This window comes from Monodelphis domestica, chromosome 4, assembly GCF_027887165.1.
Source record: "Monodelphis domestica isolate mMonDom1 chromosome 4, mMonDom1.pri, whole genome shotgun sequence".
Taxonomy (NCBI): Eukaryota; Metazoa; Chordata; class Mammalia; order Didelphimorphia; family Didelphidae; genus Monodelphis; species Monodelphis domestica.
Window position 1 is genome coordinate 206,490,794 of NC_077230.1, and position 24,066 is coordinate 206,514,859.

At 35.4% G+C, this 24,066-nt stretch overlaps 1 protein-coding gene across 2 annotated transcripts in view; it reads right to left on the reverse strand.

Moving 5' to 3' along the window:
- The window catches only part of COL5A2 (collagen type V alpha 2 chain), a 196,999-nt gene extending 177,844 nt beyond the window's left edge, over window positions 1–19,155 (reverse strand). Inside the window, exon 1 of one of the 2 annotated variants that reach the window (XM_056794115.1) lies at window positions 19,010–19,155. In XM_056794115.1, the coding sequence (XP_056650093.1) occupies window positions 19,010–19,031 (22 nt within the window). In that variant the 5' untranslated portion in view covers window positions 19,032–19,155. Of the gene's footprint in view, window positions 1–7,576; window positions 8,081–19,009 lie in introns of those variants that run through there. The other variant, XM_001378441.5, reaches the window with a different exon arrangement.
- Between the last annotated feature and the right edge of the window lie 4,911 nt (window positions 19,156–24,066).

A 24,066-nucleotide genomic window follows, 5' to 3' on the forward strand; every position in this document is an offset into this window, starting at 1 on the left:
ACTTATTTTTCTTCCCTCATTGCACATTACTTATCTTGACTCAACTTATGTCTCAGCCAAACTGGATTACTTCTCCATTTACTTCATGTTGTCTCTCACTTTTTTTTAATTTAAATTTACTTGTTTGTCACCTTAAAATACCCAGGTAACTCATTTTTTCCATTCTCTCTCCCTGTTAGAGGAAGTGCCATTGGACAAAAAGATATATCTATTATATAAAACTATATCTTGTTTGTTTCTATTTATCAGTTTATCTATCACTTCTATGCATTCAGCCCAGCTGTTTCCATGCATGGAGTACATTCCTTCCTCACCTCCATTTCTTCTTTCAAAAATCAGCTCCTGTGCCACTGGCTGAAATTTTCCCAAAGCACTTTGATTAAATCTCATTTTTGCTTCAATCACATTTTACTCTGTATAAGACCTGAGATATGCCATATTCCCTTACTAAATTGTAAGCTTGAGGGTATAAACTGTCACTTCATCTTGGTTTCTCCAAGGCCTATTGCTTAGTAGGTGCTTAATATTCATTGAATTACATTGAATTGCATTGAAAGGAAATGCTTAGCCTGAATAAAAGAAGGCCTAGTGGGGATATGATTGGTAGCTTCTATCAAATATTTGAAGAGTTGTCACATACATAGAAGTCAGATTGTTCTGCTTGCCTGCAAAAATAAAGCAAGTAGTAATGTGAATATGTGGAAGTTCCAAAGAGATACATTTAGGTTTCATATCAGGACAAACTTTCTAACAATCAGAATTTTTCACAAGTCAAATAGACTGTCTAAGTAAGTTATGGGTTCTCTTTCACTAAATGTCTTCTTGTGAATGCTGAGTGACTTCTGTTGGTAATGTTGTAGGGGGAATTATTGTAAAATACTAGTTGAAACCTGAAGTCTCACCAAGTTTGAAATACTGTGATCTGTGATCATGAGGAAATAAGGTAGCAAGAATAACAATCTTAGAATTTCATTATAATACCAATAGAGAGAGAATCGAATTCAGAATAAGATAGATCCACATTGGACTCTTCCCCAAGGAGATCTAATTATTCAAGTGACAAAAAATTCCTTGTATTGTGGGCTCACCACTAGGATGATTCCTTTCAATCCTGGATGATAAGAAGTCTAAGTGTGGTACCATTATACTAGTGTTATGAAAACCAAGCAAGAAGACATATAGTGCTAACTCAAATCAAGAAAATTTAGGGTAGAAACAGAGTATTACGTTTTCAACATAGGAACCAATGCTGACCTTCAAAATGCTTACTTAAAACCTATGCTTTAAATTGAGCTCAGAGTTTTGCAAGTTTTTCACTTATAACTTTCCTATCTCCCAGGAAAAGACCAAGTTCAGTCACATTCCCATTCTACCATCTCTTTAAAGTTGATGTCTAGCCAGTGGTGTGTTGGTAACTATTTAACAGGTTCTCTGAAGCAAAAGAGGTACCTAGGGAATATTTTTAAGATCAATCTTCATCCATGATTTTATTAAATTCAGAATTTTTAAAAATAAATCAGTAATTTAGTTTTTTCTTGATTTCTAAGGTACAAATAATCACCTAAACAATTTAGCTATGGCCCTTGACTCTAACTCTTTGTAAATGAATTGAGCAGAGGAATAAAAATATACCTGGGGACCAAATGACCATATTATTCTAAGGTAGCTTTTTGAAGTATATATGGTACAGTGGGAAAAAAAAACCCCACTGGTTCTGAGGTAAGAAAACGTAAGTTCAAATCCTGCCTGTAGTGTTTATTACCTATGTAACTTGGAGATGATTTAACCTCCACCATTGGCCTTAGCATCCCCATTACTAGAAATTCAGGATTTGGACAAGATGGCCTCTGAGTTCCCTTTCAGCATTTAGACTGCTATCAGTAACTTGACCAAAGCCATAAGGAATACAGTAAATAATTCATAATATTAGTCTAGCATCTTGAATCCCACTCTATTTCTCAATTCTAGATTTCATTCCATATATAAAAACAAAGCTCTGTCTTTACAACAAAAACTAGTAAAAAATTAAAAATCTTTTTTGTTATCTTAGATCAGTTCCCAGCCAAATCCAACTGATTATAAATAAAATAGACCTCAAGATAGTTAGGAGAAGCAATTAGACCAAAAGTTTATTTGGCAGAAATTTGACATTCCATCTTAGATCCATAGATTATCAGAATTTGAGAGAACTTCACATTATTGAAGTCTTCCATTTTGAAGATGAGGAAACTGATACCCAAATAGCAGGGTTATTTGACTTACCCAAGATCATGTTGCTATTTAATTGTATAGAGAGAGGGTCAGAAAGAACAAAATATGGCAACAGTGGCTAGAATACCAGGCCTGAAGTGAGGAATACTCATCTTCCTTAGTACAAAAACGGCCTTAGACATGGGCAAATCATTTAACCTTTTTGCTTCAGAGTCCTCATCTATAAAATGAGCAGGAGAAAGAAATTACAAAATACTTTGGTATCTTTGCAAAAAAAAACCCAAACGATGTCACAAAAGTCAGACAAGACTGAAATGACCCAACAACAAGTAGAGTCAAAAAGAAAAACATATACTTAATATATTGTCCTTTACATAGTAAGATAGGACATTAATCCACAGAGTGGTGTGTGTTTTTCTAATAAAGGGTCTGATTGTGCACTAACTCATCAATTCTCTTATCATGTGTTCTATAATAAATAACATGCCTTTGCAGGATGGCTGATTAATATTAAGTGGTCACATAAAATGAAATTCAATTGGTCCATGTGAAAACTAAACCTTTGACTTTAACACCTTAACCACTCTTATCCTTGAACCAACCAACTCCAGTCACAGACTACATTTATAAAATACAAATTATTACAAAATATCATATATACACTGTATAGATACATATTTAACAGAAAGATTGATCTAAATTCCAAAAAAGGAAACAATGTTCTCTTCCTTTTTAATGCTTTAAGTGCCACTTATTCTATCAGAATTATTTTTGTCTGTACCCCAAAGAACAAAGAAGAGAAAACTGGTTCTGTATCAGATGACTCAGTATTTTAAAAAATCAGTCCCAGCCAGTGATTCTATAAACTCTGAAATAGAACCATTAGACCAAATTCTACAAGTAAACACTACTATGGACAACACACAATCCTTCACTTTTCACAAGACTTCCAGTAGTCCTTAGTTGGGAATAAATTCCTAAATTTTCAATTTAGGTCATGAATAAGTAACTGAAGGTATGAAGTACATCTTCATTTTTGTTGTTTTTTTTTCATCAATTAATTACACCTAATAATACATTCTGTATATTAATCAGTAGATGCTTAATGTTTTAGTAAAAGACATTCAAGAACGTCCAAGAAAGTGAAAATGTTTGATATTAAATTAAAATGAGACTTTTGAGGAAAAAAAAAGAGATCAGGGCAACTCAAATGGCCTTATCAAATACAATTTGAACTGAGTCTAAGATGCCCATTTACAGGGAAGTAAAGAACTGTTATATCACTACTTCCATCTCACATGGCAACCAGGTGGCATAGTGGATAAAGCATGGGGTCTTGAGTCAGAAAGACCTGACTCCCCAAGTTCAAATCCAACCTCAGACAGTTAGTAGCTGTGGGATCTTGGGCAAGTCACGTAACCTGTTTGCCTCAGTTTCTTCATCTGTAAAAATGGGGGTAATAATAGCACCTACATCCCAGCATTGTCAAGTAAAAACAGTACAGTGCCTAGCACATAATAGGCACTATATAAATGTTAACTATTATGACATTAGAGGCAGTAGAGTCTCTGTAGGTTCTGTGGCCAAGCCCTATAGATTTCTACCTTCCCAATGCCCTGGGATAGGAGTAGGTCCTCATTATCTGGACTATTGCATTATCTAGACTATTGCAATAACTTTTTGTATGGTTTCCATGCCTAAAAGTCTTCCCCCACCCCTTCCAGTCCATCTTCCATATGACTGTCAAAATGATCTTCCTTAAGGGTAGATCTGTCCATGACATACCTCCTGTTCAATAAACTCTGATTCCTTATTATCTGCAGCATCAAATACAAAATTCTCTGCTTTTAAAGCCCTCCATTACCTGGTCCCTTCCTACCTTTCCTATCTGCTTACATTTTATAAATACACACACATCAAATGACACTGTCTCCATACTATTCCACATACAAACCATTCTATTTCCCAATTCTTCACTTTCGTCACCTGTCCTCATGCCTGGGATTTTTTCCTTCTACATCTCTACACTCTGGCATCCCTGGCTTTCTTCAAGTTTCAGCTAAAATTCTACCTTTTATAAATAAGCCTTTCCCTGTTACCTTATTGTTTTTACTTTCCTCTGGAAATTAGGTCAGTCATCAGAATAGTATACTGAACTTGGACTCATGAAAAACTATATCTATCTTTAGACACTGGCTATGTGACCCTGGACAAATCACTTAAACTCTGTCTCAGTTATCTCATCTGTAAAATGGGGTCATAATAATAGCACCTTCCTCTTAAGGGTGCTTGTGACAAGCACTTTGTAAACCTTAAAGTGTTTTTATAATGCTATTATTATTATTACTTCCAATTTATCCTTTATACATCTTATCTATTTATATGTGTATGCTGACTACAGTCTTAAGACTGTAGCTGTAACTGTAAGCTACTTGAGGACAGGAACTATTTTTGATTTTCTTGCAATTTCCAATACTTTATACAGGGCATACACATAGTAGGTACTTTTAAAGTACTTCTTAACTTCACAATTATAGGTAATCCTATTAAATATTCTTATAAACATACTTTATTAAGCTTTTCCTTTTGCTAATAACATAATAATAATTTTGCTAATAATTTCTTGCTTTCAGTTCTATTAAATTAAATATATGTATATATATAATACAAAGGAAAGTTTATTTTACCTGAAAGATGTAAAATTTAAGAAAAAATATTTAAACATCTAAGATTAACAGTTTTAGCTCAACTCATTTGATTTAATCTAGAACTACTTTTTTTAAAAACAGTAGGCCTTAATTTTAGAACACCTTTTCCCTTATTATATGCTTGAAAAGTGCAATTTTCCCCTAAAAATATCACCAAAAGACAATATACTTACTACTAATCTCACAGAAGAGAAATTCTGTCAAAGAGGCAGAATGTTTACATTTCAAATTTCTCATAGACCATCACAGTCAACAGTAGGAAAATGTGCCTTTAAATCATGAATGGAAAAATATTTGGAAAAACTGTTCTTACATGTTGCAACAGAGCTTTACATTTCAAAAGGTACATATTTATGCAAAAACTTTTCACTACATTAATTGAATGTCCTGGTGGATCTTTTAATCATTGAAAACCTTTATAAAGCATTTTTATTCATGTGTGGCCTATGTACAGCTTTTTGATTGAAGAATTCATCCATTTTCTCCCCCCCCCCCTTAAAATAGAACTTACAGAGAATTTCTAAACTGACACCTAAGATCTGTTGTTAAGCAATCCCTGGGGATGTGTATGTGGCATGTCTGAGCAGGGGAAGTAAGAGATTGCAGGGTGCATGAGCCATGCAGCCATATGCCAAAGCCCCATAGACAATAGCTATACCACCAATTAAACACAGCTAAAGGTTCTGGTTTCTGAATATCTCTTTTTTTAACTTACTTAAATCAAGTCTTTTACATTTTTAATTGAACAAATTCTCTGGGAAGTGAAGGAGTAGTTTCTGTTACACGTTTTCTATTAAATTAGATATATGAGAGTTGTCTGGGATTTTGTTGCCCTGAGAATCTCATTTCTGCCATTTATGTAAATCAGCAATTAGGGAAATAAAACCCTGCTCAGGGTTTAAAAACAACTATACTTTTTTAAAGCAACATTAACAGTGTTGTAGACCCTTTCTTAACTATGACCTAGGGAAATGTTGACTTAAACATCTATATTCTACTCCATTACTTTATTAGCCTTATTCCCATATGCTCAGTAACCATATTTTAACCCGAGGAACTTTATATATTTCAAGATTTTAAGTCAAAAGTTACTTGACTCTTCCTTAAGCAGAATTTCTATTCCAATTTTTCAGTAATTTTTACTCACATTTACATTTTTATGTAACTCTTTTCTATATTCTCCCAAGCCTTTCTAGCTGCTTTTGCCATTTCAAAGAGACTGATGATTACCAGTTATAGAATGTCCCATTTCATGACAATCATGTGAAATAAGGATCCAAGATTGCAGAAAGTGCCCCCTCTATGGGGCTCCTTACAGACTGTTGGGTGTTCCCTCTAAAGTTTTCATTTTCCACTTGACCAATGTACAAATGTTCCTAAAACTTTCAGCCCCTGAACTAACTTTCATGTAAGTGCAGAAAAACGAGGAAAATGAGTAGTAAATGAAAATTGGCTAAGGAATTGGTTAATGAACGGGACATATTTTGTGTTTACATTTGGTCGGCTCAGATTTTACAGTCATTTGTGATGGCTATCTACGACAACTATTTGGGGAGCTTAATTGATAGCATATGAGAGAGAGCAGCCTTCCTTGGAATGGGGTGAGGGAAAAGTGGAGGGGAGTATAGTTTGGGAGAAGTAAGGAAGTTTCATACTTTACAGAAAGTTACAGTTCAACACTCGTTGGTCATTATAGTAACATAGAGAAATCCACAGGACTAAAACCCCAAATGTATCCTCACTTACATGCGGCCAAATTACAACGCAACGTTTGGCAATTACATGAGACTGATTATCTTCAAACAATGTGTCCTGGAGGAAATGCTGACACTTAACTCCATGCCAAATAAGACATACAAAAAGTGTGTTTGCTTCCTGCCATCCAGCATCCTACAATTAACTATCACTGTCCAGATAATCTAGTCAGTAGGGTGGGAAAATACCACTCACTGCTAGAGCAAGCTGGTTTCCATCAACCGCTGTCAGGCAAGCAAATGGGGACAACCTCTCTTCTAAAAGCAAAAGGGGGTTTAAGATCACAAATGAAGATGGAAAAGAAACGGGAATCCGAAAATAAGCGGGGACAAGAAGAATTTTAGAAAAGCTCACGGTCCGGTCGTGGCTAAGGTTTTGCTAAACAAAGAATTTTCTGAAGCAACTGAAGAATTGGGAGAGAAAAAGAGGACTCCACCCTACAAAGTTTCTGTAACAACTTCTTTTAGCTCAGAGAATTCAGACTCATGCCCAGCCCAGAAAGCAGTGCTGCCCTAAAATCGCCTTTATTTTAGGGCTTTCCTTTTGTTGAAAACTTTCAGTTCTTCACAGTCCGGCAACACAGGATTCTTCCTACAGCTTCCCAGAAACATTCCACATAAAATTGTCCTTCCCTGGGTCTGAGTTTGCTGAACAATACAACCGAGGCTCAGGAGCTGGGGAGCCCCAGAGAAACCCCCGTTTTAGGACCTTTCCGGGTGTCTTCAGAGCAGTTTCCCAGGTGCAACTCTGTTAGCCCCCAAACCAGAACAATATCCCTCCCCCCTCCCCTCCTGCAGCCTCATTTACTGTATTCCAGAGGCTAAACATTCCACTTAGTACCCTTCCCAAGCAATAAACCCCACACAGGCACTCACACACACAAAAGCAAAAGGCAAACTCACCATCTTCGCCTTCGTCCTGTGCTTTTATTGAGACAAATTGCCCTAATAAAAAAGTAAGAATGAAGAGAGTTCTTGCTTCCACCCAGTTTGCCATCACGTCTAAATATTAGACATGTGTGTCCTCCTGGGCAGTGAAAAGTGCAAATTGTAAGATTATTTTAGCACCATGAAGTCAGCTGGGGGATCTTTTCCTTTCAGCACCAGCCTCAAGGCAAAAGCTGCAAGCCCCCCTTTTCAGCACCAGCTCCAGCACAGTCTGCGAACACTTTTTTCAAGTGATGCAGCTTTAAATAGGAAGAATGCTGCCTCCACTTCTTTTCCTGCCCCTTTTTAGTTTGTTCAGGCTCATAATCATCCAGTCTCTGCCAAGCAACGGTCTGATTGATGGTAAACAACCAAATCAGAACAGGCTTCCCTGTGCCTTGAACTTTCCCTTTTACATTTCTTTTTAAACCCTATTCTGCTGCATCCTAAGAAGAGAACAGACTTATTTGAGAAAAGAAACGCCTGGATGAAGAAAAGAGAATCGTATTATTACCCACCCTGCCCCATTCTCCCTCCTTAGCCCTACCCCCCAAGACACACACCCTTTTTTCCCCCTTCAGCTGAGAAAGTCATTAAGGAGGCTAATTCCATCCCTTCTCTAGTTTACTCTTTGATATTTTGAGACCTCACTCCCCCCTCCCTGCCACCTTCAATTTGCTGGGTCAGACTTTAACCCTTTCTGTCCTTCTAAATGCAGGGCATTTTTTATTATCTCCAATATCCACTCTTTTTCCTATATTTTGGAAGAGGGGAGGGCCATCAGAAATACTACAGATGTAGTATTCCAGGTCATAGGATCAGAGCTATGTATGTGGAAGTGATCTCAGAAGTCCAAGCCTTTATTTAAAAGAAGAGAAAAACTGAGGCACAGGTGACTTGCTGAAGGTCACACAGTCAATAGCAGAGGAGAGTTTTAAATCCAGGTCCTCTGACTCCAGAGGCAGTATTTTTTACCCACCAAGGCCTATCCAAATGGAATTTAAAAGGGGGGACTGCTTTTTGAGGGGCAACAGAATAGTGGTTTATTTGACTCTTGGGGAGGGGGGCAACAGAAAAGTAGTTTACTGGACTTTAGATGTAGGAATCAGAGGGGCTGGATTCAAATCCTTACAATATTCCATCCTGCCCCTATGACTTTGACCAAGTCTTTTCCTGGCTATGAACTACTTATTTCCTCATATGTAAATGAAGTATTCTTTCAAACACAAAATCCTATGCAGGATATACATACAGTGGATAGGACCCTATTATGGAGACAAAGAACCTGGGTTCAAATTCTTCCTCTGTTGATTACTAACCAATAAACTTCAGTTGCTTCTTACTGTCTCCAGGTAAAAATATACTCATCTATTTGGCTTTTAAAGTCCTTCCCAACCTTACCCCAAAATATCTTTCTGGACTCCCCTGTCCATTTATTCCATACCCAGTTACAGTCCTCTAGTTGTGATTGGAATAGGGCAAAGTACATCACAACTGTTGCCTCCTATATTCTGAATTTTGCTTCTCAATGCAGCAAGATAAAAGTGGCTTTTGTGAGTAGCTTTGTTTCACTCATCTCATTGAGCTTAGAATCCACCAAAACTGCCAAATATTTATTCAAAGAAACTCCTGCCTAGCCACAAATCATCCATCTTTGTTCTAGCAAAGTTGATTTCTCAATTCTGTAAAACTTTACATTTATCCCAGCTATCTGTTTTTTAAATTTAGTTCATTGTGATAGCTTACTAAGATCCTTTGGAATCATAATCCTATCTCCATTTTATTAATCACCCCTTCTAGATTCATAATATGTGAAAATTTAGGAAGTCTGCCATCTATACCATCATCAAGGTCACTCATAAAAATGTTTAACAGTACTAGGTCAAATAAAGATACCTGGAATTTTCTTCCTAATATGAGAGTTCTAGAGAGAAATAAATGAACAGGAACAGGAACTAAAATTTGGATTAGTCACAATATCCTTAAATCTCCTACCTATGGACAAGGAAGAAAAGACCAAAGAAGGAAAGTCTGACTTGTATTTATTTGATTAAAAAAACTAAACTACCCTCCAAGAGACCCTAGTAAGATGTGGCACCTTTATTCATTCTAAACTTTGGATAATAAGACATAATCTGAAGAGGTCTGAGAGATCATCTGAGCCAAACCCATTTTGATGATTATGGAACTGAGGCCCATGAATATTAAATGAATTATGCAAGTCTTTATGAGAAATAGTATTTGAACCCACCTTCAAATTGAATACCTTTTCTCCTGCATTGTGGTCCTAAAATGACAATTCAATCTCATCACCTTCCTGCTGTTCAGCAATGACTACTTTAGAAAAATGTAAGGCTGCTAATAATGACATGCCATGAGTAAAGGGAGCTAAAATAGTTCATGTGCAATGTGACATGACCATTTACAAGATGCAATTATTCTTTTATTGTTTTTTTAGTCCAGAGCTAAAATTTCATTGGTATGGGGAAATTAAATAGGAGGGAGCTTTAGCTGCCAATGCAGAATATAAATTATTCTGCTATTTAGTCATAAAAAGCTTCCTAGGCTACCAAGAGGTTGCATCTTGCTGAGGGTCACACAGGCAGTGTGTGGCAGTTAGGCAGTTAGGATCTGGATCCTGGCCTTCTCTCTATATCCTATATCAGCAGTTCTCAGCCTCTCAATTTGTAGCAATGAGAATCCATAATGCATATCATGTATTTACATTCCGAATCTCAACTGTAGCAAAATTACAGTTTTGAAGTAGCCACCAAAATAATGTTTTGGTTTCGGGACACTGCAACATGAGGAACTGTATTGCAGGGTCACGGCATTAGAAAGGTTGAGAACCACTGTCTTATACAATGCTGCACATAGATTCATAGGATCATAGAATAATCTCAAGAGCTAGAAGGGGCTTTGGAGGTAACTGAATCTAACCCACACTTGAAGTTAATTCAACCACCTCTTACCAAATGATCTAGTTTATGCTTGAAACCTTTTATTATAGAAAACTTATTACTTCCTAAATCATATCACTGCCTTCCTCAAAAACTCTTTTAGGAAGTTGTCCCTTATGTGAGCCAAAGGCTTCCTTTTAATAACCATCTAGTGGTCCTAGCTCTTCCTTTAATTGCTGAGAAGAACAAATTGAACCACTTTCCACATGATAGCCCTTTCAGTACTTAAAAACATATCATGGACTCAGTATCTTTTCTTGTGCAGGCTAAGCATTCCCAGTTCCTTCAACTAATTTTTATAAGAGATTGTGACCTCTTCTCAGGAAGTACTCCAAGCTTATCAGCATTACTCCTAATATACAGTGTGAAGAACTGGACAAAATATTTCAGATGGCGTCAAACCAGAATTTCATGCAGTGAGATTTGCATTTCCTTTGTGGGGTATATAATTCTTCTGCAAACATAGCCCTATATCACATTAGCTTCTTTGCCTGTCTAAGGATATCTTTTGAAATATGACAATTCCCACAAAAACTCCTAGGTTTTCTTCATATGAAAAGCTTTTAGAAGAAAAGCCTACTAAACAATATCTTATTAGATTTGGCCAGTTGTTCCATCCTGCTGAGATCATTTTGGATGCTAATTCTGTTATCTAGCACTTTAGCTATTCCTCTCAGATTCATGGGAAACCAAAGGAGTACAGTGAATAGAGTACTAACCCTGTAGTCAAAAAGACCTGAGTTGAAACCCTACTTCAAACAGTTACTAGCAGGACAAAGCATTTAACTTTTGTTTGTCTCAGTGTGAACTTTAAAACTACTCCAACCTACTCAGACCATACTTTAGGGGAAGATAAAGCTGTAATCTCCTGATTGTAGCAATGGAGATACTTGGTCTAACAGAATCAGGAATGTCTTGTGAACTCTACCTTGCTCCACCCTACTTAGTCTAACAAGGTCAGGAATGTCTGCACCCATCCTTAAGGATTAAGTATTTAGGAGGATTGCTTTTGATAGACATGTGCAGAAACAGCTGACAGACTCCGGGCTGTCCTAAGTCAACCTAAGCTACCATTGGTACAGATAAGACACAGGAAAGTGACGTAAAACCGTCTATATGGGGTGCATCACTTCCTCTATTTGCTCTCTTTCCTCGGAGAGGTGGATCTGGCTGATCACTTCCTGTGAGCAGGCCTGAATGCCAGTTCAATCCTGGAACTCAAGCCTTGAGGAGCTCCCTCAGGTAGTTTCCTTGAGATGGTCTCGTGATGAGTGATAAGACTGACTCCCTTTTCCCTTAGCCCTCAGGGGAGGCCCCTTGGCCAAGGCCTTTAACTCCTGCCTGGCTCAGCCTGAGCCAGAGCAGTTTAAATTAACTCTTTCCTCTCTTTCCTCTCTCTCTCTCTCTCTCTCTCTCTCTCTCTCTCTCTCTCTCTCTCTCTCTCTTCTTAATTCTTCCTCTCTATATTAATTAAAATCACCATAATTTCCAGCTGACTTGGGTATTTTATTTGGGATATCCCATGGTGACCAATAATTAAATATATTTTAGGTCAAAACACTAAAATTATCTTTATATCATTCTCCTTATTTATAAAATTGCTATAATCTCAAAATGAAAGACCATAAACTCTTTTCCTCCATGACCAAGGAAGCTTATTATTGGGATAATCTCATCATCCTATAACAGTCATGGCAAGCCTATGTATTGCACAGGTGCCAAAGATGGCACACAGAGTGCTCTCTGTGGGCACACAGTCATCCTCCCCACCCCACTAGAGTTCATTACTAGAAAGGCAGAGGGACTCTGGTTAGTTACATCAGTCTTCCCTCTGCCCAATGGGAGCACACAGGGCCAAAGTGAGATTCTCACAGGCAGAAGAGCTGGAGAGGAGTGGAGCTCTTGGGCCATTCTCCTTCCCCTCTCTACACTCTCTGAGGACCTTTCTCACTTCACCCACCCCTCCATCCAGCAGCCCAATGGAAGTGCTTCCTCCCTCCCTTGTGTGGGGTAAGTGTGGGGTGTGCACCCAGCAGTCAAGTGATAGGGCAGGGCATGGTCCATGGTCTCCTGGGCAAGGAACACAGCACTTGGTCTGAGTGATAGGGTTGGGGCAAGGCCCAGCACTAGATCCCTAAAAGGTTCACCATCACTGTCCTATAATATCTCAGCAGCTATTGGTATTCCACTTCACCAATACCCTTTGCTTCATTGATTGGAGGATGAGATGATGAACTCCAAACCTCTATTTAATAGAAGAACTCAGTCAGAAATCTCATTTGTTACCCACTTGCATTACTTTGAGATTTCTGATTTCTCCATCATGTCCTCCTGATTTTCAGCTTCCTTCCATGTACTGATTTCTTTCATTAGTCTATAAGGCCTTTAGGGGCAAGGACTACCTTTTTATATGCATTTGTATCCTCAACACTTAGTACAGTGCCCAATATATATTAAGTGTTTAATACAAAGCTTCATTAACTGTCAGTTATATAGAGAAAGAGATGACAAAACTCTAAGAGTGGAGGAACCTCAATTTACCATCACTCAGATTTAGATAATTCAGTTCAAAAATAAAGAAAAATAAATGAAGCCCCTGAATAGTTTTTAGGTAGAACTCTAAAGATTATATTTCTCAAGTATATACGACAGCTTTAGTACTATTCAAGTATTACCTGTATTTGGCCATAAAATCCTCCCCCCCCCCCACAAAATGCAAAAAACAGAAATGTTAAATGGCTCTTTTATGGACCACAAAGCATTAAAGATTCTGTTTGATAAAGGTCCACTGAAAATATTCCTAAAACTTAATGAGAGAATGAATAACTTAATCCTTAATAACAGGTAGGTCAGTAAACTCACAGGGAAAATCACAGGGGAAAAAATCAATTTAAGACCAGGACAATGATGAAAAACATAAAAATGATTAATTTGCAAGCAAAGTAATTCATTGGGGAAAATGTACATTTCTTAAACCCATCAATAAAAGAAAGAGCAGATCAATGAATTAATTATTCATGCAACTATGAAAGTAGTTAAATTTAAAATTCCCACATCAAAATAGATATACCAAAAATCAAGGAAGATATTAGAAGATATTAACAATCTTGTACAAAAAAGAACACTGAATTAATAAATAAAACTAGCACCTAGTTTTTTTTTTTGGAATATCTGCTACAGTAGATAAATCACTGACTAACTTGATTTTTAAAAAAGAAAACCAAATATCCAGTATCAAAAATGAAAAAGATGAAGTCAAAACAAATAAAGATAAAAAGAAATTATTAAGAACTATTTTTTCAAATGCTTACAAGCTATGTGAAATGAATTAATATTCATGAAAATGTAAAATGCTCAGATTAATAGAAGAGGAATTAGTGTATCTAAATAGCTATATCTTTAAAAACAGACCTCAAACAAGCTATATGTGAACCCTGAAAAGGGGAAAAAAACTAGATGAATTTACAAACAAGTTCTACAAAATATTTAAAGAACAATTAGTTATAAACTACATAAAGTTTTTGAAAAATAGAAATAGACGTCCTAGTGAATTGTTTATATGATATGAATATGGTCTTGATACCTAACCCAAGAGCAGTAAAAACAGAGAAAGAAAACTGTAGGCATGTATCCATAATTAATATTAATAGAAAGTTTTAAATAAAATATTAGCAAGTGACTTTAGCAGTTTATCATATATAATAGCTAACATTATAATTGTCATGTTTATAATAAGAATGTAATTCTAATTCAATATTAGGAAAACTATGAAAGCCTAATATAGAATAAGGATAAACTAGACACCTTTCCACTAGAGTCAGGGGTAATATATGGCCTATTATCACCATTACTATTCATTACAATGGTAAAAATGCGAACTATAGGAATAAAACAGGAAAAGTAAATTGAAAAAATAAGCATGAGCTAAGAAGAAACAAAATGATTACTTTTTGCAAAGATATGATTTGCTTAGAAAATCAACTAAAAAACTTAAGAAATAATTTAAAAATTCAGTAAAGTTGCAGGATATAAGGTAAACTCACAGAAATCATCAGTATGTCTCTATATTATCAACAAAATCCAGCAGGAACAAATTCCTACCAAGACACAGAGATCATATGAAGACAACTACAAAATATATCATTGCTCAAGGGCAGGCCACACCAATATAATGTAAATAACAATGCTACCAAAATCAGTTTATTTATTCAGTGCCATAGTAATCATATTGCCTATTTTGTGGTACCAAAAAAAATAATAATAACAAAATTCCTCTGGAAGAATGAAAGGTTAAGAATCCAATGGGAAACAATGAAAGAAATGGGGGTGGGGGGAGGAACCTAGTAGTATCAGATTGCAAAATTTAAAATAGTAAACTATAGATTGGGACAGATAAATGACTTACTTGTAGAATTCTGGGTAAGGAGTGGAGATCACCTGAGTTCAAATCTAGCCTGACACTAGCTCTGTGACTCTCAGCAAATCACTGAATCTATGTTTGCCTCAGATTTTTCATCAGTAAAATGAGCTGGAGAAGGAAATGGTGAACTATTCCAGTATCTTAGCCAAGAAAACCCTATGGACTGTATAATTCACAGGAATATCAACAAATTTTAGAGTAGCTAAAATTACAAAGTAGTAATCATCAAAATAATTTGGTAGAGGGTAAGCAATAGAGAGGTTGATCAATTGGAAAGACATAAAATGGACAGAAGCAAACAAGTACAGTACTTTAGAATTTGATAAAGCCAAAAGATTCTAGGTATTAGAGCAAAAAGTCACTATTCACTAAAAGCTTTTGAAGAAAAACTATACTCTGGCAGTAATGAGACATAGACCAATATCTCAAACTCTATGCTAAGATAAATATCATAAACAAATTAGAGGAACAAGGAAGAAAGTACTTGTTAGTGTCTTTGGAGAGTTTATCAATAGGATAAAGAATCACAGAGGGTAAAATTGATAACTTTGATTATAAAAAAATCAATAAATTTGTATAAACAAAACCAAAACAGTTTCAATTAAAAGAGCAGCAGATAAATGAAGGGTGGAAAATCTTTGCAGTAAATATCTCTGATGAATTTCTCAGTCCTAAGATATATAGGGAACTGATTTAAATTTATAAGAATAAGAGCTATTCTCCCACTGATAAATTATCAAAGGGTATGAACAGGTATTTTTAGAGAAAGAAACTCAATTTATTAATTATTACATGAAAAAATACATTCAGTCACTAATAAAGAAATATAAACTAAAACAACTTTGAGTTTCTGTCTTCCCTCACACACTCTGGATTGTCAATGCGGACAAAAAAAAGAAAATGACAAATGCTACAGGATCTATGGGAAAATAGGCACATCAGCATAATACTGGTAGAACTGTGAACTGGTCAAGTCATTTTGGAACAAAAAACTATTAAATTATGTGTGCCTTTTGATGCATTGATATTTGATACTATTAGTAAGCAAATTGATACCACTAGTAAGCTTTTACTTAAAATCTATGAAAGTAGATAAAGATCCAAATATAAACAAAAAAGCATTCATAGCAACTATTTTGTTTTGGTGGCAAAGAATTGGAAACTAAGTGAATGTTAATTAATTGAAAAAGGGTTTAGCAAAATTCTGTAATATGTCTATGAGAGAATTCTATCATGCTATAAAAAAATGGTAAAAATGAGTGTTTCAGAGAAACCTAAGGAAACTTGAATGGACTGAAGCATAATAAAGTAAGCAGAATCAGAACAATGTAAGCAACAATAGTCAGATTGTAATGACAGATGTCTTTAAAAGAGTTAGGTACTCTGATCACAAAATGTCTCATCACAATACTAGAGAACTCAAGATAAAAAGTGCTATCCACTCCTTAATAGAGGGGTGATGGACTCAAGAAAGCAGAGAAAGACTTTTTTTTTCAACTTAGCCAGGACAGGGATTTATTTGGCTATGGGTGTTTTTAACATGGGGTTTGTTTTTGGTTCTTTCTTTAATGTGTCTGAGGAGGAAGGTTAAAAGGAGAGAGGAAACTTTCATTTGAAAAAAAATAATTAAAGCAATATTTTATAAATTTTCATTTACCAAAAGATAGAAAAAAGCAAGGAAGTAAAAGATCAATGATGAAAAGGGATTTGTTAATATAATGGAAGTGGAATCAAGGGGTACTATTAACAATAGAGCATGGGCTCAAAAGGGCACAGTAGAAGAGGAAGAAAGAAGAGGATGAGAGATCAAGAAGAGATAGGAAGGGAAAGGGGGTTTTTCCTTGACAAATAGTGCCTTTGATAAAAAACTAGCATTTATGTAGTCCTTTAAAATTTACAAAGCATTCTACATATAACATCTCATTTGATCCTTACAACAATTCTGTGATGGAGTTGCTTTTATTATCTTCATTTTAAGAATGAGGAAACTGAGACATGGGGAAGTTAAAGAACTTGTCCAGCATCACCCAACTTGTATCTATAGTTAAATTTGAACTCATGTATTTCTGACTCCAAATCCAGAAGTTTTGCTCAATGATTTGCTCAATGATTTTTGCTCAATGATCATAGTAGAGGGGTAGGATTATAAAATTGAGATTGGAGAAGTACAAGGTAGGAATTTGCTATTCATAGGATGGCAGAAGTATCAAGCTTGGAGAAGATAGAATAAATCAACTGAAAGTGCTCATTGGAAATCCGGTGTGAAGACATTTCTCCTAATGGGAGCCCCCTCAATGGAAGACCAGAACTCAGAAAGATCATTGGTTATGACAGCTAAACAGCTGTGTGATAAAGGCAGCCTCTAACCTCTAGGCATCATGCCCAGGATCTTTTGCCTACAATTCTATTTAACTATAAAACTTACAAAATACTTAGGTCATTAAGGGGTAATGTGTGCATTTGGATTTGGGTCTGTTATTAAAAGCTTATATTCATTTAAGCTGAAGCATTTCATAAATGTATAACTCAAAATTTCCCTTACTATGAGAGAACTTAAACCTCTGGTTTCACATATGTGAACAGTTCTATCAAGCATGTCTTTGTTAAATGACTTTTCGAAATATGTGTGTGATCTCTGTTTTATTACTGAAGATGGATTTTACCTTATTGTGGTTTTCCTCTTTAAAATTAATTAGAACCACAAGAAAATAAGGAATGAATGAAAAAACTGGTCAATGAATCCTCTTAATATCTATGTTCCATCTCTTTTGAGAAATGCACCTAGAATCCAAGGAGTCAATAATTTTTCACAAATCAGTCTAACTTTCTTTTAGAGGCTTTTAGGCTCTTCACCAGGGGAACTAGGTGGTCTGGTAGTTAGAGTGTGAAGCCTAGGCTCAGGAGGACTCACCTTCCTGAATTCAAATCTGGTCTCAGATTCTTACTAGTTATGTGACCCTGGGCAAGTCACTTTACCCCATTAGCCTCAGTTTCCTCATCTGTAAAATGATCTGGAAAAGGTAATGACAAGTCACTCCAGTATTTTTGCTTAAAAAAATGAGTTCATGAAAAGTCATATAGGATTGAAAATGACTGAAATAAAGGCTCTTTACAATGTAGTACAGAAGAAAGAGCAGCTATTCCACAGTCAGAGGACTTGAATTCAAATTCTGGTTCTTCTACTTACTTATCCAAATGATCTTAGATTATTTATCTATGCTTCAGTTTCCTGATTTGTAAAATGAAGGACATGGTCTAGACCTAACTGTGTCTTTTAATTCTAAATAATTAATCCTATAATAAAAGAAAATTATTTTAGTCAGTAATGAAAAAATAACTGAAATGTAGTTACATAAATTCCCATTTTAACAGATCAAACAGCTTACTACATCCATTCATCATAATTAAATTGGTACATTTATGGTTTTGTTTTTTAATAAGCACTCATTTTCTCTCCCTCACAGCTCCCCAAATTTTCCCCTTTTTCCTGAAGAAAAAGAGAATTAAAAAACAAAAATATTTTAAGGTTCATAAGCAAGTAAAACAAATTCCTGCATTGGCTATATACAAAAATGTATATCTTGCTCTTTACTTTAGTCCATCTGACAGAAAGTAAATAGAATATTGTATTATCTGTCCTCTGAAATCATTGTTAGTCATTTTGTCAATAAGAGTTGTTTACTTATACAATACTATTATTATTGTATAAATTATTCTCCTGTTTCTACTCACTTCACTCTGCATCACTTCACATAAGTCTTCCAAGGTTTCTCTGAACCTTTCACTTTTGTTACTTCTTATGTATGGTAGTATTTTAAAATTCAGAGTTCACACAGCTGAATTGGACACAAAAGTCTTGGAATAATTGCAATTATCTTTGCATTCTTTCTAAGTTAGGTGACCACTGGATTGAGCCCAAATTCAGGCTAAGACACTTTGTTACAGTGTGACTATGGGAAAGTCACTTAACTACTTTTTGCCTTACTTTCCTCAACTTTAAAATGGGGATTATTATAATAGAGCACCTACCTCCCAAAATTGGCATTGACATTCTTAGCGGATTTTTTGTTCATTTTATTTGGTGGATGTGCTACATCTGGATTCAACTCTGGTTTCATAATTCTTTGATACTTCCTAAAACATCCTGTTTGGAAAGGAGGGAGCTGAATCTTCAGACAGAGCTGGCAGGTTCAGAGGTTTCAGAGATGAGCTTCGATGATGACAGCCTTGTCAAACTGTATCTTCTTCCTGCCGTTGTGGGCATACCTAATAGGGGAAAAAGTGGTAATCTGGGATTATAAGAAGAATCCTACCATCTACAATGATTTTAATGCTTTCAATTCAATATCAATTATAGGGATTGGAAGAGAAGCCAAGGGACATCATAGAGGCCATTGGAAACAACTTCTGGCCCTTGCAGTGTACACATGTTTTTCTTAAAATCTAAGGTTTTCAGTGTTGTTTCAATTTTAATAATCAGATTTGGAGATGTTATCTTTGTTTTTTGGTTAATCAATTAATACCACTAAGGCTTTAAATCATTGGGTTTGACTCTCCAAGGCCTTCTGTCAATGTGCAGACATGCTAAGCCTCTAACTGCTAATGCTAACAGCTTCAGTATATGCTTATGTATTTTTTCAATATTTCTAAGGATCTGTGATTTCGTTGATTTATGCACTCTCTTCAATTGTTCAAACCCATAGGTAAGCTTTTATTCTGTGAAACTCTTTTCTGTTGTGAGTTAAACTTAATGGTTGAACATTAATTTTATGAAATTATGTGGTTGCCAATATTTCTTATATCTTGCATCAAAATTTTATTTACAAATATATACAAATAGAGAAGAAACAATAAAGAAGAGAAATGTGAGGGAGTTAGAGAGGTTAGCTATCCTATCTTAATCCAGGCAGAGATTAATTAGCTCTCAAACAGGAAGGCCGGTAGTGAGTAACCATGTATCCTCCTCCAAGATGGAAGCTAGTCTTTCCAGAAACTAGGAAAGGAGTCAGCCTTTCACTCACCCCACTAAGTAGTCCAAGAGTCAGAGTCCAAGTTGAAGCCAAGCTCTAAGAATATGATTCAAGCCACAATCTCCAGTAAAGCTCCCTTGAAGACTCTCTCCAGTCAGGAGACTATCTCCACAAGACTGACTCAAGCCAAAGCATTCATGGCTTTTATAGTGCTAGCACTGTCCGGGGGCAGTGTTTGTGAAAATCAGTTCTCACCTTTTGGAGGGGTGAACTCTTATCAAAGGCCTCTGAAGGTGTCAACTCTGTTCATAAGATTCACAAGTTTCTGGAGTATCCATTGTAGTAAGTGACTTTTGAATTCCTCCATCTAGTTTAAGCTTTTGTGGATTCAATCCAAAAGTGGCCAAAGGAGAGTTAATCCTTTCTTCACAATCTAGTGAGGTACTAAGTAGGGGTACTTAAGTTATTGTTTAAACAAGTGTTAACTCAAATTAGACAAAGGGAATAAAGAATTCCCTTTTACAAGTGTAAACTCAGAAAAAAAAACACAAAGAATTCCTTTTCACACTGTGTACCACAATAAATCCTTCATAGTCTATCTGCACATGAGAAGCCTTCTTTTCAGTCTTTTTACCTGCCAAAGGTATAGGTCTTCCATTTGTTATTTCTCACTTTCTATGACCTAAATAGACCACCTTCTTTTCTAAATACCAATATGTCCTATCTTCCTTTTCTATGTACAAATCTCAGTTGGTACTATTCTATAGCCTATTGATTTATTATTATTATCCCACCCTACATCTCTTCATTGGCTTTGAGCTATTTGTAGAAAGGGTCTAAAGTCAACTCTATATTGATCATTGTTTCATGGATGGCCATATTTAAATCACTCATTACCTAGTGGACAACCTCCAGGCAATGATGGTTCTCCCTCTTAGCTTGGCCTTATACTAGAGACAAGGGGGAAAAATATCTGAGCATTACTCATTGACTGCCAAACTGTTCTTCAATAATACCATGCTCATGCATTCTATGAGCTATGTATTACTCAAAACAGATATAGACTATGACAAAATGGTAAAAAGTCATATATAGTAACAATTTTGTTCTCTCTGTAACCTCCTTGCCTCAGTTCTAAATCCATTCTAAAGTGGGTTTTTTCTCTCCCTCACAGCTTACCTTGTGGGGGAGGAAGCAGAAGAGGAAACAGCTGAAGAAGTTTGTTCTCCAAGAATCCAGGAGTGCTGTTAGTGTTGCCAAAGGTTTGGAGAGGAAATAAAACTCAACATCCCAAACCATAATTCTAAGGAAATGAAAAGCTATTCCAATCATTTTCCAAATACTTTAGCTTGGTAAGAAAAAAAAATCATTCTGGTGAGTAGTAGCTATCCTATAGACTAAGTTGTCTCAAAAAAGCTTCATTTGATTCTTTGTCTCAGAACCATGGGATTGTGAAGTATTTAAGTTGTGAAAACTCCATTTTCACTGGGTGAGAGGCCAAGGGTAGGGAGTTATGCAAGGCTGTTGCACTTGGCATGATTCCATTCAAGCTGCCTAAAATCAGAACAAGAAGCAAACTCCACCAGACTGAGTATCAATCTTCCTAAGAGGATGATTTTAAAAGTAGAAACTGGGATCTAGCAAGTAAAAAAGTTTGATGAGGAAAATGTCGTTTTCAACTGTATTAGGAATCATTAAAATGACTTTTAGAAGCCCATAACTTCCCAACTCTTGAGTACAAGTCACAAAGTTGGTGCTGAATTAATGTTCAATTATTGAATCATTAGGTAGAATGTCAATTTTGTTTTCACAAAATAAAGAATGGTCTATATAGAGGCATCTAGGTGGCTCAGTAGAGAGCCATGCATAGAGGTGGAAGGTCCTGGGTTCAAATCTAACCTCAGACACTTCCTAGCTGTGTGACCTAGAGAATTCACTTAACCCCAATTGGTTACCTTTTTTGCTTTAGAATTGATACTTTGTGTTTACTCTAAAGCTGAAGGGGGGGGGAATAATTTTTAAAAGAGTGGTCTAAATTATCTATAAATAACATTTATATAATTTTTTAAAATGAAAAGTAAAAACTTCAATAAAACCAATCAATAAATTGAAAAAATCTGACATTATATGTAATTATCCAAACCCATAAGCCTCTCTATTTGCAAAGGAACAGGGAGAAGTTATCTTCTCTTACCTCTTTTTTGGAATTAAGCTATTCTTTCATTTTGTAACTTTTATTTTTGTTATTGTGTGCTTATTGGTCTGTTTATTTACATTGTAGTAGTCATGTATATTGTATTCTTGACTCAATATCTGTTCATGTAAATCTATGCTTCTATGTATTCTTTGTGTTGACTACTTTTTATAGCCCAATAACATTCCATAATGTTCATGTACCATAATTTGTTTAGTCATTCCAGTTAATGAACATCTACTTTCTTTCCAATTCTCTGCTACCACAAAAAGTGCTGCTATAAATATTTTGGTCTATGTAGGCCCTTTCTTCTTGTGAATGGTCTCTTTTGGATACATGAGAGAAATGAGATGTCTACATCAAAACTAAAGACATTTTAATAATTTTCTTTGAATAATTATAGAATGGTTGCCCCAATTCATAGTTCCAACAATAATGCATTAGTGTACCTACTGTTCCACAACTTTTTCAGCATTAACTATCCCCATCCTTAGTTATCTTCTTCACTTTTCTGTTTATAAGGTAAAACCTGAAAATTGTTTTAATTTGCATTTTATTAATCTTATTAATACTGACTTGGGACATTATTTCATATAGTTGTTAATAATTCACAGTTCTTTTGACAACTGTGTGTTCATATTGTTTGACCATTTATTGGGGATTGGCTTTTGGTTTTCTTTATTTTGGTAACTGAATTAGATATTGAGCCCATATTAAAGTTTTTAATAAAAAGATTCCTTCTCTGTCAACTCATTTGCTTCCTTTCTTATCCTAGATATGTTCATTCTTTTTTAAAAAATCTTTTCAATGTCATGTAATCAAAATTATCCATTTTATCTTTTGATATTATTTCTAATCTATGTTTTTTCTAATCTAGGTTTAATGAATATCCTACTCAAAAATACATAAGATTAAAAAGTTGCTTCCTTCCATTTTTAATCTTATGATTTGTAACAATCAAGTAATGAATCCATTTTGAATTAATTTTTTAATGTGGTATAAGATGTTGGTGTTAATTTCTTCCAGACTGTTTTCCAGTTTCCCAACGAGTTCTTATCAAATATGGAATTAATTCCTAAGAAAATTATGTTTGGGAGTTTGTCAGTCTCTCTTGCTTTTTTTGTTTTAATTGTACTTATGTGCATTATTTTATTTGCTTTATACTATTTTTCTCTTGAGATTTGTAAATTTTTCTTGACAAATGTTTATTAATTTCTTATAGAATACCTAAATATTCATGGTATTAATAGTAGTAGTAGTAAAAAAAAAAACCCAAATGTAGTTTGACATGGATCTATCTTAGCCTTTTTTTTTAAGTGACCTATTTGGGCTTCCTCTCACCTCTGACATCACATTTTCCCTATTTTCTGAAGGTTGAGGTTATTTCATATACCTCTGAGTCTTGGAGGAGTTTAAAGTTTGATGCTGCATTAGTTAACCCTTCACTAGTTCAACAAACAAGGATGAAAGTTGACTGGCTAGGCAAGATCATACTCCGGTTGCAATAAAAGCTTGGCAATCAGAAAAGTCTTTATAAAGAAGATGGCATTTGAGATGAGACTTGAAGAAAATCAGGGATTCCATGAGGCAAAGGTGAGAAAGGAATGCATTCTATGCATAGGAAATAGCTAGTGCAAAGGCAGAGATTTGTGTGTGCAGAAGTTCGAGGAGACCAATGGGATCACAGGGAATGTGGAAAAGGGCGACCTGAATAAGGCTAGAAAGGTAGTAAGTTTCTGAAGATCTTTAAATGTCCAAAAGTGCAGGTTATTCCAACACTAGAACTGATAGGAAGCTTATTTAGCAGAGGTGGAATATAATCATACCCAAGTTTTCAAAAAATCCCTTTTGGAATAGAGAGAGAGAGGTGGGAAGGAGATTCTTAATTAATGGGCTATTTCCCAGAGGAAAGGATCTGAACT